This window comes from Prionailurus bengalensis, chromosome B3, assembly GCF_016509475.1.
Source record: "Prionailurus bengalensis isolate Pbe53 chromosome B3, Fcat_Pben_1.1_paternal_pri, whole genome shotgun sequence".
Classification (NCBI taxonomy): Eukaryota; Metazoa; Chordata; class Mammalia; order Carnivora; family Felidae; genus Prionailurus; species Prionailurus bengalensis.
The window spans coordinates 137255249-137271550 of NC_057355.1; the positions used below are offsets into that span (position 1 = coordinate 137255249).

Below are 16302 nucleotides of genomic sequence, written 5' to 3' on the forward strand. Positions count from 1 at the left end.
GGTAACGCCAGGCTGCTCACTCTTCAGTATATAGTGTTGCTTTAAGGTGGCAGAGACTTTTGTCAAGAATTTTAGGGGGTTTGCTATGATAAACTATCAAGTTTTAAAGGATCATCTTTACCTAGAATAATGTGGAACAGCGTGTTTCCCATTACTGATAGATTGAGAAGACAATAGTATACGCAGAAGATATTTCCTCTTGGATACATTTGTCAAGTAGAAGGAGCACATGATACGGTCTGTTTCTTGCGCAACGAATAAAATAGAAAACCTGAGTTAATACTGTTTATTCCAAGTTAGATACAATCTCTGCTCTGCAATACTTACAGCTTAGCAAAGGTTATAGACAAGTATATAGAGAATTCCATTATAGTGTGTTAAGTTTGGGAAAGGTTAAGGACAGGGTGTTCAGGGATTACATAAGAGGGTCACATGACCCATATTTTGGCTTGTATTTTTGGGGGGAAGGGGGTATCTTGAAGATCTTCTGGAGGAAGAATTGTCTGTATAATTGAGATATAGTTAGTGAATAGGATACTGCCAGGACGAAGTGGAATGGTGGAATGAACTGTAACTGTCCCTAGGTAATGGATGAAAAGAAATTCAGTGCTGGAAAGGCTAAGTAACCTGCTTGAGGATGTGCGGGAGGGGCATGCTTGGAGCTTTAACTCTGTAATTGCTCTGTTGTTAATCTCTGGGAGGCATATCCACAGATGCAGAGGGTAATGTGGAAGCAACTCTCCAGGGAATTTTGAAACCAGTGTGTATATAAAATTCTGTTAAAGTAATTAACAGGGCCAGAACATACAGTATGATTTGAATGGGTGTATTAGGCAAGAGGGAAAAGATATGGAAAAGGTTCTTGACCTTGCTTTTACTCAATATCCTGAGCTTTAAATAATGTTTCTGTTTGTAGATCCCTCTACTAAAGGACTTTCAACTTTGGAAATGCCACGAGAATCCTCATCTGCCCCAACATTAGAAGCAGGGGTGCCAGAAACAAGTAGCCATTCCTCAATATCAAGTAAGATTCCCTTTGGTGATCGCTTCAACTATACATTGATTTTGGAGCAATAACTACTGCATTGTTTTCAATTTTCACTCTCCTGGTATTGGCGGGGTTTTTTCTTTATACATGTTGTGTTAGCTTCCTGGGTGACAGACACTCTGCTGTAAGATCTCAGAGATCCTGAGGCATGGGCTCAGTTTCGTCAGTATCTCAAGTGTTTGCTAAATCACTACGGTTACTGATTGGCCAAGAATCCTAATTTGTTACGGATTAATCACCAAATTTCATAATTAAATAAAATAAGAATTGTGTGTGACTAGCCTAAACCTAAGGCACGGAACTAGTTTTGGGATAAACGAAAAGCACTGTTTGTGACAGAATTTTACATTGAACACCTGTGTTCAATTTGAATCACTTCCATCACTGACACAATGTTATCTAAATTATCATAAAATAAATGTAGCAGATATACCATGATCCTGGTGTCATGATTGAATCTAGCCCTTTTGGGTCTGAAAATACAAATGGCATGAAATTCTACAGGATCTGTAGGAGGCAACTGTTTTGAAACTGCCTTCTGTGGTCGGGTCCTAGATCTGGTCCTTGAAGAGCACGAGTTCTGTTGAGGTGACAGTAAGGTGTCCACCTGGCTCAGTGGGGCCAGTGAAGGGACTCTAGCATGGGAGGCTCTCAGTGGGAATCAGAGATACAGAGGTGTACTTCCTGCCAGCCCTCATCCCACGCGCTGGCCTATTTTGTGTTCCATGTGAACGCTGCCTGAGGAGCTGGTTAATTTTTCTCTGTCTTTTAAATGAGGATGATCCTGAAAACCAAATAAAGATCCTAACTTAAATGCTGGACTGGTAGTATGGAACAACCTCATCATCTTCATTATTCATTCATTCATGCATTCGTTCATTCACCAACTATGTATTGTCTGCCAGGTGCCGGGCCCTGTGCTTGCGACTGAGGGTCAAAGGTGAATAAATAAGAGACACCCCTTGTTCAAGGATGTTATAGTCATAGTAGTAATAATAGCCACCATTTATTTGGTACTTTTGGCTGGGTGCTGTGCCAAATGGTTACACACATTGTTATCTTACTTAATCCTTACATCAGCCTCGCATGGCAGGTATTATTGACCCCATTTTATAGACCAGGAAACAGAGGCTACAGAGGCTAAGTGACTCACCTAAAGTCAGGTGGCTACTAAGTGATAGAGACAGGGATTGATGCTAGGTCTGTTTGATTTGCAAGTCTGTGCTCTTTTTTTGGTATAACCCACTGCCTTAGAGTAACTCAAATTCACTTATAATAGAGGTTATAGAAATTCTAAGAAAGTGTTTTCAAGTGACAGTTACTTGCCCTTTTGGTAGCAGGGAAGGACAGCTGGTTCTGAATGTAATTGCTCTTTTGTCATGAAAGTCTGTTGATAATAAAACACCCATTTTTAAGCCCACATACTAAAATCATGCAAGTGTATTCTCTCTCCTCCTAATTTACATGAGTCATCTAAAAAAAAAAAGAAGAGGGGCGCCTGGGTGGCGCAGTCGGTTAAGCGTCCGACTTCAGCCAGGTCACGATCTCACGGCCCGTGAGTTCGAGCCCCGCGTCAGGCTCTGGGCTGATGGCTCAGAGCCTGGAGCCTGTTTCCGATTCTGTGTCTCCCTCTCTCTCTGCCCCTCCCCCGTTCATGCTCTGTCTCTCTCTGTCCCAAAAATAAATAAATGTTGGAAAAAAAAAAAAAAGAAGATAGCAAATTCTAATTAGAATTCCAAGTTGGGTATAAATTGGGATAGGGTGGCTAAGTCAGCTTGACTTGAGTGCTAGTTAAATGTGTCGTAAAATAAGTGTATCCACTGTCTCGTGATTCTAACGTCATGACTGAATCTGGCTTCTTTGGAGTTAGCATAGTGCATCATTACACTTGCACCTTCCTCCTCCTCTCCATTAAAAGCATGTATTAGATGGCTCTTGCTGGTGTGTTCTTGGAGGCGTCATGCCAGGCACCCCACACACGGAGCTAAACATTAAGGGTTTTTACTCTCAGGGAATTCTGCTGTCTTTACGAACAACTGAGAATTGGAGAGATTATGAAATCACTAGAGGTTTTAAGTCCTCTTTTGAGCATGCTAATTTTTAAATTGGTTAAGCCTTCTAGAAGATTTCTGCTTTTGTATTTTACCTGAAGCTGCACCATTTCCAATGAGTCATAACATCGTAAATTCCGCCAGTCAACAAGAATCAGAGATTTCCCATGTTGGTGAATTTAGCTGATATGGATTCCAAGACACAAGAATTCCCATCACACCCCTCTCTCTGGATCAGTTTGCTAGATGATCCTTCTGTAGCTAACCATGCCGTGACTACCATGAATCAAACAGCATGCTAATTACATTCAAAATGTTATAATTGATTTCACATCTCACCAAGTTGCCGTCTTGGTATGGTGATTGTGAAGCCTGGGTATAACATTTAAAGCTTTCCAGGGGCCATCCACTCATCCCGGTTTCTACCATCCCCTTCTAGGGCCTGCAGTTCAGAACTTCGGTTTCTGAAATTGTCCTCATAAGAGAGTGAATAACCACATGCTCTCAAATGTCCAGGAGTTTGGGATCATGTAGAAAAGGCACATCACTGATTCTCTGCTTTTCTCATTGGGCTGGTGGCAGAGACCGATGGGGACACTGACAGAGGAATAGGAGGGTAGTAGGCAAGTTGCTTTTTCACTCAACAGTCTACTGGCAGAAGTGTTTTTTCATTGTTTTTCTGGTTTGGAAATGCTCATAACTTGACATTTCTTTGGTGGGGCATTGGTCAATGCTTAAATCGCAGGATAAAAATATTACCATTATTTTCTAAAACAAAGATGTGTACTGGAATACACCTGTGGAATGTGATTCGATTCACATTTCCCAAACAGTAGGCAGAGGCTCACACAGAGATTGAAACAGCATTGACTTTGGAGTCAACATGTTTTGATTTTATGACCACCCCATCTGCTACTTGGTTCCCAAGTAACATAATTTCATTTGCTTCAATTTCCCTCTCTAAAAATTGGGGTTGATATGTGTCATTTTAGTCCAAAACATACATGTATACACATATATATGGGCACCTTACGGGGATATAATAGAGCCTTAAACTATGGACGCACAGGCTCCATTTTAAAAGAAGTTAAGCTTTAAATTCAAAGTAGTATTATATGCCTTAAATCCTTTCTGGAACAAGGCAGAGTGTACAAATGAAAAAGTAAATGAAAGTAACCACATTGTTGCAACTGTAGGTATTCTACAGACTACAGATAAATGCTCATAGGCACTGTTTCTTTCTTTACTGAGGGAAGAAAGGCACCGGGAATAGCAATGTGCCTTAGTTTTTGCCTCGGACAAGAGCATACAATTTGCTGAACAATTACAAGTCGCCAATAAAGATTCAGTTAAGATTCTATATGGATTTGTAGAGCCTTTGTGTGCTGTGGAAATTTATGCCCCCTAGTAATGATGTCCTAATTTCCTCCATATAGCTCAGTATAGGCAGATGAAAAGGGGATCCCTGGGAGCTCTAACAATGAGCCAGTTAATGAAGCGACAGCTGGAGCATCAGTCTAGCGCCCCCCATAACATCAGCAACTGGGACACTGGTGGGTCAAGCCTTTTCTTCTTGTTTTACCTCTCAGATCAGCTAATGCCACTTTCTGTGTGTCCCCTCTGCTCTCTCGTGTTAAGGATTAGATGTTTCTCTTGTGTTTTGTGGTTCAAATAATTTTTTTCTTTTAAACCTACGGTAATGAATAAATAAGTCCATTTAAACTTTCCCAGTTCTCTAGAGCCACCTGTCTGTCCGTTTAGGCTGGTCCAACTCTTTCTCCTCTAAGACCCAGATTCCAGATATTAGGTTACCTATCTGGGGGTTAAACGACGTAAATGCCTATAGAAGGGAGTGGAATTATGATTTTATAATGCGGATTAACAAACAGAAACACCAGTTTACCAATATTCTCTATGTTGTAAAGTACCCCAAATAAGGGAATATTAGCACTAATACTGATACTAACAACATAGCTTAGCGATGTCATGATCCGCCGGTAGGTTTGGGAATATGAGCTCTGTACTTCAGTCGGCAGGGCCACCAGGTTGGACACCTCATGCTTATGTAGTGGCGTTGCATCTAACCTCAATTTTAAAGTAAGAATTGGCTGCCATGACATGTCTATTTTAAACATGATCACTCTGCATTTTCTAAACTTTGTTACCACGTTCCGAGCACGTACTACTTACAAGCCTGCTCTTTTGCGTGCCTGCCTTTCGTGTTTCTATTTTCTAATCACAGGGACCATTTGAGTTACAAGATGACATATGTGAAAGCACTTTGCAACGTGCATGCACTATGAAAGTGATACAGTTTATTACAGTGGTATGCTCTGGGGACCAACACCGGTACCAGACTATTTTCATGTCTTGGTTTAGTACTTTCTGGCCATAGTTATATGAGATTATTATTTCAATATCCTTCCTTATGGCCGGGAATTATCATGTCTACAAAACCAAAATATTGACATACTGTCATTTTTTCAAAACTATAATCATCACATACATTTTATCTTATCTCCCCCACCCCCATCCATTGTTTTTTTTTTTCCAAAAAGGAGAGCTAGATAAATTAGGCCCCCACACCATACCCAAGCCTACATTTAAACAATAGTTTCAACTCTCCTGGCCTTTATAAGGGTTCTTAACATTTTAAAGCTTTCTTGTTTTATCTTCTTTTTGGTGGTAAATGGTAGTGAAAAATGTAATGGCCCAAAGCCAACAGGCAAGAGAGACAAGGAGAAAGATAGGATAACCAGCCTTGACAGCTGACTGGGTCTAGGTGGGGTCTTTCTGTCCACACCAGAGAGGACTGTGTTTCTCTCTTTATTTATTTACTTTGAGAGTGAGGTGGGGGTGGTGGAGGGGCAGAGAGAGGGAGAGAGAGGGAGAGAGAGAGGGAATCCCACAGTGCAGAGCCCAATGTGGGGCTTGAACTCATGAACCGTGAGATCATGACCTGAGCCAAAATCCAGACTCAGACACTTAACTGACTGAGCCTCCCAGGTGCCCCTCTGTTTCTCCCTCTACTGAGATGAAACTATGTGATTAACTGAGAATGGAAGCATTTGTTTGGTTAGTTCTCTGATAATTTAATGCCTCCCCCACCCCCACTTTTGGTAGGTTGAGCTGGGGCTCTGAAGATTATTTTACCATGCTTCTGTTTTCTGTAGCAAGTACCTCAGTCTAAGCTAACCATTCCAGATTCAGACTACAACTGCAACCTAGTTTGATTGACTTAGTAGAGTTATAAAAAGGCAAAAAGATCTCAAAGTCAAACCCAAATTTTAATTTTAGAAAATCTACATGATGCCAAATAGCCCACTTAACTGAATGTTTCACATTCAGCCAAACTTCAGCCTTGTTCACATCACTCTGGCTTCTCACTTAATACTCACCATTGACATGCTGCCTGAATTTCTTTCACCCGTTTTCCTGGGCTTGTTCTCCATTCTCCAAGTTGGTTCTCTAGCCACCAAGTCCCACTGGAGTGTCATCTCAATACGCCTGTTTTTATTAGTGCCACAAAAAGTTTTCCCCGCATCTAAGACCACGGGAGAATCGATGAATGTAGAGTTCGGTATTAGGTGGTGTGCCACTTTATACTACACGTGTCGACTCAGTGACTCACTGGTCCCCAGAGGAACAAGTCTAATCCCGTAGACACTGCGAAAGGCAGTCTAAAACCTGGGTCATGATCAATTCACCTCAGCATGCACCTGCTTGCTCGTTGAATACCTGCCTCTTCTCCATCCGTGCACATCCGATGGTTGCTTCTTTGTCTCATCTTTCATAGGAAACAAGTGTTCCAGAATCACCACTCCTCCATTTCTTCCCCTGTTCCCTTCTTCCTGTTCCCCAGCCCTCAGTGAAACATCTGCCATGTCCTTGCTACCAGTTCCACATGTTTTCTGTATGACTTTTCTGGCCATTGCCTGAAATGATCACTTATATATTTACTGAGTTGCATAATACATTTATTTCATGGCTGTGACATTAGCCTTTCAGTTGGTTTTTTTTTTTTTTTCATTTCATATCAAGAGATGATAGTATCTGAGCTTTCTTGGTGAAGAGGTAGAAAATCTGCACTTTTTGGGGGCAGTTTTAGATGCTCTCCTGCTTTTAATTGCACTTCATATACCTGAATGAAAGGTTTGTAGTGAAAGCCCAGACAACCCTCCCCTAACATCTAGGATGTTTCCTGTAAATATCAATAATCAACAATAACAATGACCAAAAAAAACCACAAACAAACAAACAAACAAACAAACAAACAAACAAACAAAAACGGCCCCAAGAAATTATTTGTTAAATTCTCTGTATTGTGAGTCGTGATAAATTGACCACACTGAAGACTGAAATGTTCTATTTATCCACAGAACAGATACAGCCCGGGAAACGCCAATGCAATGTGCCGATGTGCCTAAACCCTGACCTGGAGGGACAACCATTGAGAATGAGAGGTTAGTTGAGCTGTGGAATCTCAGACTGGATGAGCTGGAAGACATTGTGTATGTCAATCACCCGGTCCCCCAGTGGGGGCTGAAAGCTCTTCTTCAGCAGCTCCAGGGAGTGGATACACCCTTTGCTAAAATACCTCCAGGGGCTGGGAATGCATGGCACCTCATCTTTGACCATTATCAACAGAAAGTTCTTCCTTAGGGTGACTTTCTAACCGTTGGGGCCACACAAAACAAGTCTAATCCCTCACATAATTTTTCAGACATTTGAAAAGAGCCATGCATTGCGTATTCCCTCAATTTTCTCTAGACCACTGTCCCTGGGTCTTTTGGTATTCCTCTTAATACATGTCAGGTGTCTGTATTGTTGTGTAACTTCTCTGAACATGGTCTAGCTTATCTGTGTTCATTCTAGAATGCTGAGATCAGAGATGAATAGCTTCTTTGAAATCTGAAATTGGAAATTGCACCAAATACACACTGGGCTTTATGCTGCTCATAGGAGGAAGCTGAAGATAAATCTGTGCCAAGATCATCAGAATATGTATTTTCAAAATTCATCTCATGGCTAGTTAATCATTACTTTCGTTCTTTTTCAATTCATAAAGCAAGGTTCACCATCATTTGTAAAAAAAATAAAAATAAAAAAAACAAACAAATGAACTATGACCACATCTCTTAGCTAGCTCCTTAAATCAAGCAGACTCATTATTTAGGACCATATCACTCAGAACCATACCACTCTTCTAATTTTCCTTAGGAACGAGGAGACATTTATCTTTGGCTTTTGCTAATATTCATTGGGCAATGAGTAGCAGTTTTAGCCCCTGTAGGCGGTGAGACCCTTCTCACTTACGGGCTTAGGAAAAGCTTTTATGAACAGAAGTCAGGATGGTCAAACAACTCTGGTGCTTATCCACGGTCCAGTGACCAAGTTAGTAGCAGCAAAAACGGAATGAGGTCATGGGAACAAAGACAGAAAGTGAGTCTCTTTCACAGTAAACTGAAGAAGTCCATTGATGTAGCTAAGGGACTGATGGGTACATGTGTGCTTTGAGACAAACCAACACCTTTATAATATCCCTATCTCTAAGATTCCCAAAGGGGCTTTGGTCAAAATATCCAGCTTTGGGTTTGGTCTTTGGAGGAAGTCTTCTCTTTAATCAAGTCTCTGAGAACCTTCTAGTTCTGTTCCCAGTTCCATATAGAGTGCACTTTGGGTATTCAATAAGGGAACCATAGTGGTACTATCCAGAAGTATTGCCCACAACTGGGGGATAATGAGATTGCCTTTAATATTACAGACTTAGTTGTAACTCAGCTCTAACAAAAAGTAGCTGAGGTCTTATAGCTTCCTTTTATGGTTCCCACCTTCTTTTTATACATTAGTCTGCTCCCATATTATTAGCAATATTCAGAAATCCATTGATTCAGCTAATGTTGCCTTATGGGAGCCAGCACCCAATATCGTTTATAGATGACTGCCATAAATATTGCATGACATACTTTGTGTTGTCACGTGAATAAGCAACTTCACAATGCTATTGTCAAAAACACTAAAAATGCTATTGTCTTGGCATTTGTGTTGGGTAATAATTGGCTTGAAACCACCCACATGACTTTGATTCCATCCCTTTTCTTGATTTGAATTGTGATTTCTATTTAATAGTAATTGGTAATAATATTCTGAAAGCCTTGACTCAAGAGGTTTTTTTTTCCTTTCTTTTTTTTTTATTATGAAATTTATTGTCAAGTTGGTTTCCATACAACACCCAGTGCTCATCCCAATAGGTGCCCTCCTCAATACCCATCACCCACCCACCCCTCCCTCCCACCCCCCATAAACCCTCAGTTTGTTCTCAGTTTTTAGGAGTCTCTTATGTTTTGGCTCCCTCCCTCTCTAACCATTTTGTTTTCTTCCCCTCCCCCATGGTCTTCTGTTCAATTTCTCATTCCTAGTAAAACTGTGTATATATCACCATCTTGTGGGCTGAATTTTTCTACTTTTAGCACAGGCATTTTGGCATCTGGTAGGCATGGCTGTCAATGTCTAAGAAATGTGGAATATTGGACTTCAACCTTCTGTGTTTTGGTTACTTGAAGTGACTTTGTGCTGTTTACCTTAGTGTTTAATGATCAATCATGCCACCTTTTATCTTGGCCCAGTTCTTGCCTTTTCTATTATCCATCAGTTTATAGTTATGCTACAATCATAAATACCGTTGCTTCAACTCAAAGCACCATCTTGATGAGAACAACTGGAGATCCTTTTTAATGATACACTTGGGTACAGGTAGGAACGAATGTTATTCAGAAATATCTGTTAAATATCATGGTAAAATTAGATGCCCATGAGGGACATTTGGAAGTGACATAAAGATGCTTTTAGATACTTTCCTTTGCTGTTTGGGTCTACAGGGCCTCCTGCTTCTCATAAACATACTTTGTAGCCTTTGATCAGGTAAGGGAGTCTGTACAGTGTGGAAGCATCTTGATTCTTCAAAGGCTTCAATGCCCTTTTTCTTTTTCTCCCTCATATTGAAATACATTGCCTACTTCACTAGGTCTCTAAAATTTTTACGTTATTTCTTTTCAAATCCAGTTCCCTGAATCATTATTTTTCTCCTATTTATGGGAAGATCATACAATTTTGTTTTGTTTTTCAGCACTGAATTACCAATTCTTGATGAGAAACCGTTTATTTATGTTTGTAAATGGATCAGTTATTTAATTAGGTTCTTTGTAAGAAATTTAGAACACCGATTTGTGAGGATAAACTCCATTTGTGAAAGAAAACACAGAAACACAGACTGGAGGTAGCCCTAAAACTGAGGAACAGCTTTGGTTTTTGGCAGAATTTGCGAGTCCGCAGCTTTCTGGGTCAACCTTGTGCTGTCCTATAACCTTGTATTTCTCTTCCTCCATGTCGAAGATCTCCCCTTCCTGGTGTTGGGTTTATGCAGCTTCTTCTTGAAGTAAGCTTCAATGAAACGTTTTGGGATTTTCACACTGCTGATACCAATTTTGGTGGAGGTGGTGATGACAAATTTCTGGTATGTTCCATGCAGAGGAACTTTGATGGAGGGCCAGAGGTCCAGTCACAAATACCAAGTCACTGCTCAGTTGCTTCAGGAAAACCACCCTCTTCCTCTGTGGTGTCCACTGAGGATGATCAAGAAGGTCTCAGGAGTGATTCTAGCTCACAGTTTCCTCATGTACTGACTGAAAGGGGTTTTGCTGTGGCTCGGCAGCGTTTGAGGCACACCTTCAGTAGGATAATACCTAGGCATTTTGTGAGGTTTAACCAGTCGGGTACCACTATTCTTGTCACCACTGACTGGTTTTGCAACAACAGCAAGAGCCTTCTCATTCTTTTTCTTTTCAACCCTAGACTTAGTTGCTGAATACTTCCTTTTGTATGTGGTATTTCTGGAATACATAGCTGATCAGGAATATCTTCCAACTCCTCTGACTAGGACAGGGCTTCCCTTTCTTTGGCGTTTTAGTCTTGCCACCTAGCCCTTCTTAACCTTGCCACCAGCGTCAGCCTCCTTGCTTCAGGTTTCTTCTTAGTATCTGGCTTCTCAGCTTTTGCATCCGCCATCTTACAGGATGGGAAAGAAGAGAAATAGATTCTTTAATGGCCCTTGAGATTTTCTGCGTTCTTTGCTGTCTGAAAAACTCTTGAGTCCCAGTTATCAGTCTGCAGAACGTGACGTTATCCTGGATTGTTCCTTTGAGATTCTTCTTGGAGTGCCTCGTTTCCACTGTTCCTGGAGAATCAGTCCAGCACTGGTGGTTTCCTTAATAGAGAATGGTCAGCTGGCTCTTTAGATGTACTTATCACTAGAGCATGTTGCCAAGATTCCTGCCTTAGATTTCTTTGAAGGCATCAAAACCCAAAGTTTTAAACTCCAGTATTTATTAGCTGAAGTCACTGGATGATTCCTTCAAAACACTTGATATTTCACTCATAAATATTTCAGTTTGAAAAATGAAGTCTTTTGCTTCAGGGCTTATGATACTAATTTCCAAAGTAGAAAGCTGTTCTGATATTTGATAGCTCAAACACCTCCCCTTACTTAAGTAGAGTTCTGGGATCTTATTCTCTTCTCAAATTGGCAGCATTTTAGGGTTGGTACACATTTGTAATTCGGGAAATGTAGGATCATAAGGACATCTTCCCTTTATGCCTAGAAAATAAGGGCTGTAACTCATTTGAGGGTGCCCTTGAATAGATTTCCCCCTTTTTCCACTTTGTCTTCGTCCCCTGTTGGTACACCTGAGCTCTTTCTGATGTTCTCCAAGTCAGAAGGCAAAGGGAGAGCTAGGAGTCTAGCTCTTGAAATCCTACAAATAGAAACAAATCGCAGTCTTTCTTGAATTCATTTTACCTTTGAGGGTTTACCACAATGCAGTGTTGCTGATCATGTCACACCCCGTGTGATCTTGGGAAGATTTCTAAGAGGAGGATGGGGCTTTTCCTGGCCCCCGGAAACAGACCTTTATTCACCAGGTGTCTCATTGCTGCTCACCCAGGCGCCACGAAATCCAGCCTGCTGTCAGCGCCCAGCATCGTCAGTATGTTTGTGCCGGCACCCGAAGAATTCACGGACGAGCAGCCGACGGTGATGACAGACAAGTAAGCTCACATAGTCATTCCGCTCCCCGTGTTTACAGAGTCTGATAGTTCGCTCACCATGGTTGTGAGAAAGCACCAGAGGAGTCATGCAGTGCTTTAAGTCATAATGTGTTCTTCAACTGGCCATAGCCACAAGTGTTCATATGCACTTGTTGTTTTAGAAACGTAGTCTCATTGCACGGACAGCATCTGTTTCTGCCAGGGCACGTTCCTTTTCAGTCTGGACAAAAATGCAAATAATATCCACTTACCGATTATTAGAAGGTTCAGATTGTTAGGATCGGACTCAGTTTGAGACTTGATTCTTATTCCCATCCTGCCAGCAGTATCCTTTCTCTGAATCCCAAACTAGTAAGGTCACCTCTCAGTTTGTCGGCCTTCAATATCCCCAGATTTCTTCTGGGATAAAGTGCAAATGCCTTTGATCATAATAAAGGCCCTTTAGATTGTGAAGGTATGGCCTTACCACTCCTCACCGGGAGCTCTTTCCCCAGCCCCCTCCCCTTCTCCAGAGCATGCCTGATGTGTTCTCCCGTCTGTGATTACATAGGTGCCCTTCTCTCTGGACTTTCTGTGCCTGGTGAACAACTATTCATGCCTCAGGACCCAGCTAAAGGCAAAGTGTCCCTGACTGCACAAGGCAGAATTCATCATACCATTGTCCTAATCTCCATAGTATTTACTACATCTCTCTATTCTACTGCTTACCACATTGCATTTTGATTATTTAGTTGCTTATACACATGGGTTCTTTAATTGAGTAGGAGTCCCTTAGGGGCCTGGGACTCTTTCTTCTGTATGTTATACTCTAAGCTCCCTATACCTTGCCTGGCACACAGGTGCCTGTTCAGTGAGTATGGTAAAGAATAAGACTTGCAGGATTCCAAGTTTGGTGGCATGTCAGGTAGGTTGGGATAAAGGGAGGAAGAGTGTGTGTTGTCAGGGGCCGGCGTGAAGATCCGTGCAGCTGGCCACAGCCAGCGGTCATTACTGAAGAAGTGAAGGTGTCCACCGTGAAGAGCTGCCTTGGAATGTCCACGTGGGGAGCACCTCGCTGCGTGAGGAGGGCTCTTCTTGGCTCCTCCTTCGGTACCATGTTCCCATTTGTGTACTCCTCCATGTCCCAATCTTTGTGTGCACTCCATTTCTCTTCTTTCTCAGTTCCAAATGTGAATCCTCTATTTTTAAAAAGGTCCGTTTGCCAAGGACTTCATGATTTAATTTTTTTTTTTACATTTATTTATTTTTGAGAGACAGAGTGAGACAGAGCGTGGGTGGAGGAGGGGCAGAGAGAGAAGGAGATACAGAATCTGAAGCAGGCCCCAGGCTCTGAGCTGTCAGCACAGAGCCCGACGCAGGGCTCGAACTCACAAACCGTGGGATCATGACCTGAGCCAAAGTTGGACACTTAACTGACTGAGCCACCCAGGCGCCTCCAGGGACTTCATATATATAGTTTGCATTTAGGAAGTTCCTAAATAAGTTTGTGCTAGTGATTGCGCTCTAGTTCACTCGCTCTTCCCAGGAGGCTTTTCCCTTCACTTTGTAAAGCTGACTAGCTGCGGCTGAATAGAAGGGCTGTGGCTTTGGTTGAGATGAACTAAATTGAACCTACATTAGACACTACAAAGAGCCATAAGTTGGAAGGCACGTAGGAGCAGGGGCCATTGTGTTTTTACACACTACACTGAGTAGGCGTGGGGAGCTCGTAAGGCTGATCTGAGTGGTAGAGAAGAGACTATGATCCAGACTCCCCAGGTTTTCTAGAGTGTTCTCTTGGCTTAACCCCCCTATCTTGCCTCCACAAATGGGACATTTTTCAAGCTGACAGCTTAAGAAAGCTTCCATTTGTGCCTAAGGCATTTTTCTTTTCAACAAATGAAAAAAATATCTAGTTACTGACTATCTCTAGCAATAACTTTACATGCACGAAATCCCTCAACCAGAAGCTCCAAACTGTTATTCTGATTGGCACTCACTGTGGGCCAGATGCTTGTGAGTTGAATCTTTTCAGTGATTTAAAGAACCTTCCTGATTTCCGCCGTGTGTGCTGTTTCTGTGTCTACGGTGAGGGTGGCATTGGAGTCTACTATTGATTATGAGAGTGGGACCGCATTAAATAGCAGACTTTCGGGGACTTTGGGGACTTCTCCAAGACTCACCAGAAATGGCTGTATATACTTTGTTATGTCTTGGAAACATTGCCGGCTTTTGTGGACAGCGTTCCTCTGTTTTCTTTGCAGATGCCATGACTGTGGGGCCATTCTTGAAGAATATGACGAGGAAACCCTTGGGCTGGCCATTGTGGTCCTTTCCACATTCATTCACCTAAGCCCAGACTTGGCAGCTCCGCTGTTGCTGGATATAATGCAGTCTGTGGGAAGGTGAACATCACTTGTGTTTTCGGTGGGGGGGAAGGGGCCTTATTCAGTCTACAGCTTGAAATAAAAACGATCAATTCAGAAGCAAAACATTCAGTAACCTTATAGGTGTTTGATATTTGTGGGATCAATGCAGATTAATTTTAAAAACTGAATGGACCAAACTTTTGATTGAAAGCCCTAGCTGTGTTGCTCATGAGTCACAATGTCACTGTGTCAGGATAAAGCTAGAGGAAACTGCACTAAGAAAAGTCTAATATTTGTTGCCCTCAATGACTGCATAGGCTGGTGTGCAGAATAGTACTCAGAATTGTGCACAGTTCATGGTTAAACAGTTTACAAGTTTGAGATATTCTTATTAGATATTCTTTAGATATTATTATTTGTAAGATTTAGATATTATTATCTTTCTTTACCTATTTTAAGATGAGTTCTCAAGGCACTTTGCAATCTTGGAGCATTGTCACATGAGGGGAAGTTGGGAGTGTAGTTTCACACTTCTGACTCAGAAAAGGGAAGGATGCACATATTTTGGGCTGAAAGCCCCACTGAAGGGAGATTAAACTTAATCTACTTTGAGAATGTTCATGTTAAGAAAACTCCACTTAGTGGATAGGACTTTTGAAGAAAAGTGACGTGCTTCATGGATATAAGTGAAGTTCACATTCAGTAACAAATTGTAGTCCTAGCATGCACAGCTTATCGGAGAGGACCGGATTAAATTCTGCACGAATGTATTAAGTTTCTGGTGTGTGCTGGCACAAAGCCAGGTGCTTCAGGCTGTGGGCATTAGACCCAGCCCTTGCCCTGAAGCCTTTTATGGCTTAGTTGTTGAAGAGCTCAGTGACGTACGGAATAACTGAGGAGCCACACAAGATAGGATGTGATGAAGAGCTGTAACGAGCGGTGCACGTAGTAAGTGCTAGAGAAGTTCAGGATGGAAACAATTTCTTAGGGAAGGTCTCTATGGAGGAGGTAGGGAAAAATCAGGATTCTGCAAATTCCTGGTATTCGAGGCAGGGAAAGAACATAAATTGTAATGGAGCTAAAAGTTGGTCTTTTTTTTCTTTTTAAGAAGAAATGCTGATTTCAAATGAAAGACAAACAGGAAAGCATTAAAAAAAAAACCCTCAACCCTTAACATTCCTTCCCCAGATTTTTCCGTAGTGTCCTTAGGAAGTGTATATCCTTAGGAGATGGTATAACTATTGTGCCTCTGATACCTAGAAATAGCCAGTGTGCAGTGATGAACAGTGGGTGATAGATAGATAAGAAAAGATGAGTTAATCTCATTTACGTCCTTGATTTTAACCTAATCATAGCAATTATGGAACAAATGTACCAGCTGTGGAATTGAGAGTTTTTATTTATGCAAGGTCATGGTTCTTACTATCAGTACTTTTCAGATGTAGGTCAGATAGCATTATTGGTCTGATCTGTTATCATCTCCTTGAAATAGCTGTTCTAAGTTGTAATTGATATATAGAGGGGTTTTATTTCATTTTTGTTTATGAGAATAAACCATGTTCAAGCATTGCCAGCTGCTGGATGTAAAGATGTGAGCTTTGAAGGTAAGTGAAGGAAAAACAGTAGCAGATATATTTTTACCTGCTCACATATACATATATTTAAATCTCTACCTCCTTTGCGTAGACTAGCAGGAGACGGTGGGGGGGTTGTGGGGGAGCACTTAAAGCAGCTGCCACAGTCCTTAGCAACC

The 16302-nt window shown here is 41.6% G+C and overlaps 1 protein-coding gene and 1 pseudogene across 15 annotated transcripts in view; one reads left to right on the top strand and one right to left on the bottom strand.

Moving 5' to 3' along the window:
• UNC79 (unc-79 homolog, NALCN channel complex subunit) overlaps positions 1 to 16302 on the top strand; it is a 270279-nt gene that overhangs the window by 186136 nt on the left and 67841 nt on the right. For 13 of the 15 annotated variants that reach the window (XM_043556906.1, XM_043556897.1, XM_043556895.1 and 10 more), the window contains 5 exons: positions 917 to 1024; positions 4536 to 4652; positions 7479 to 7562; positions 12099 to 12201; positions 14445 to 14585. In XM_043556906.1, the coding sequence (XP_043412841.1) occupies positions 917 to 1024; positions 4536 to 4652; positions 7479 to 7562; positions 12099 to 12201; positions 14445 to 14585 (553 nt within the window). The remainder of the gene's footprint in view (positions 1 to 916; positions 1025 to 4535; positions 4653 to 7478; positions 7563 to 12098; positions 12202 to 14444; positions 14586 to 16302) is intronic. The other 2 variants (XM_043556901.1, XM_043556910.1) reach the window with 1 other exon arrangement.
• On the bottom strand, positions 10311 to 11840 carry LOC122469475 (annotated as a pseudogene).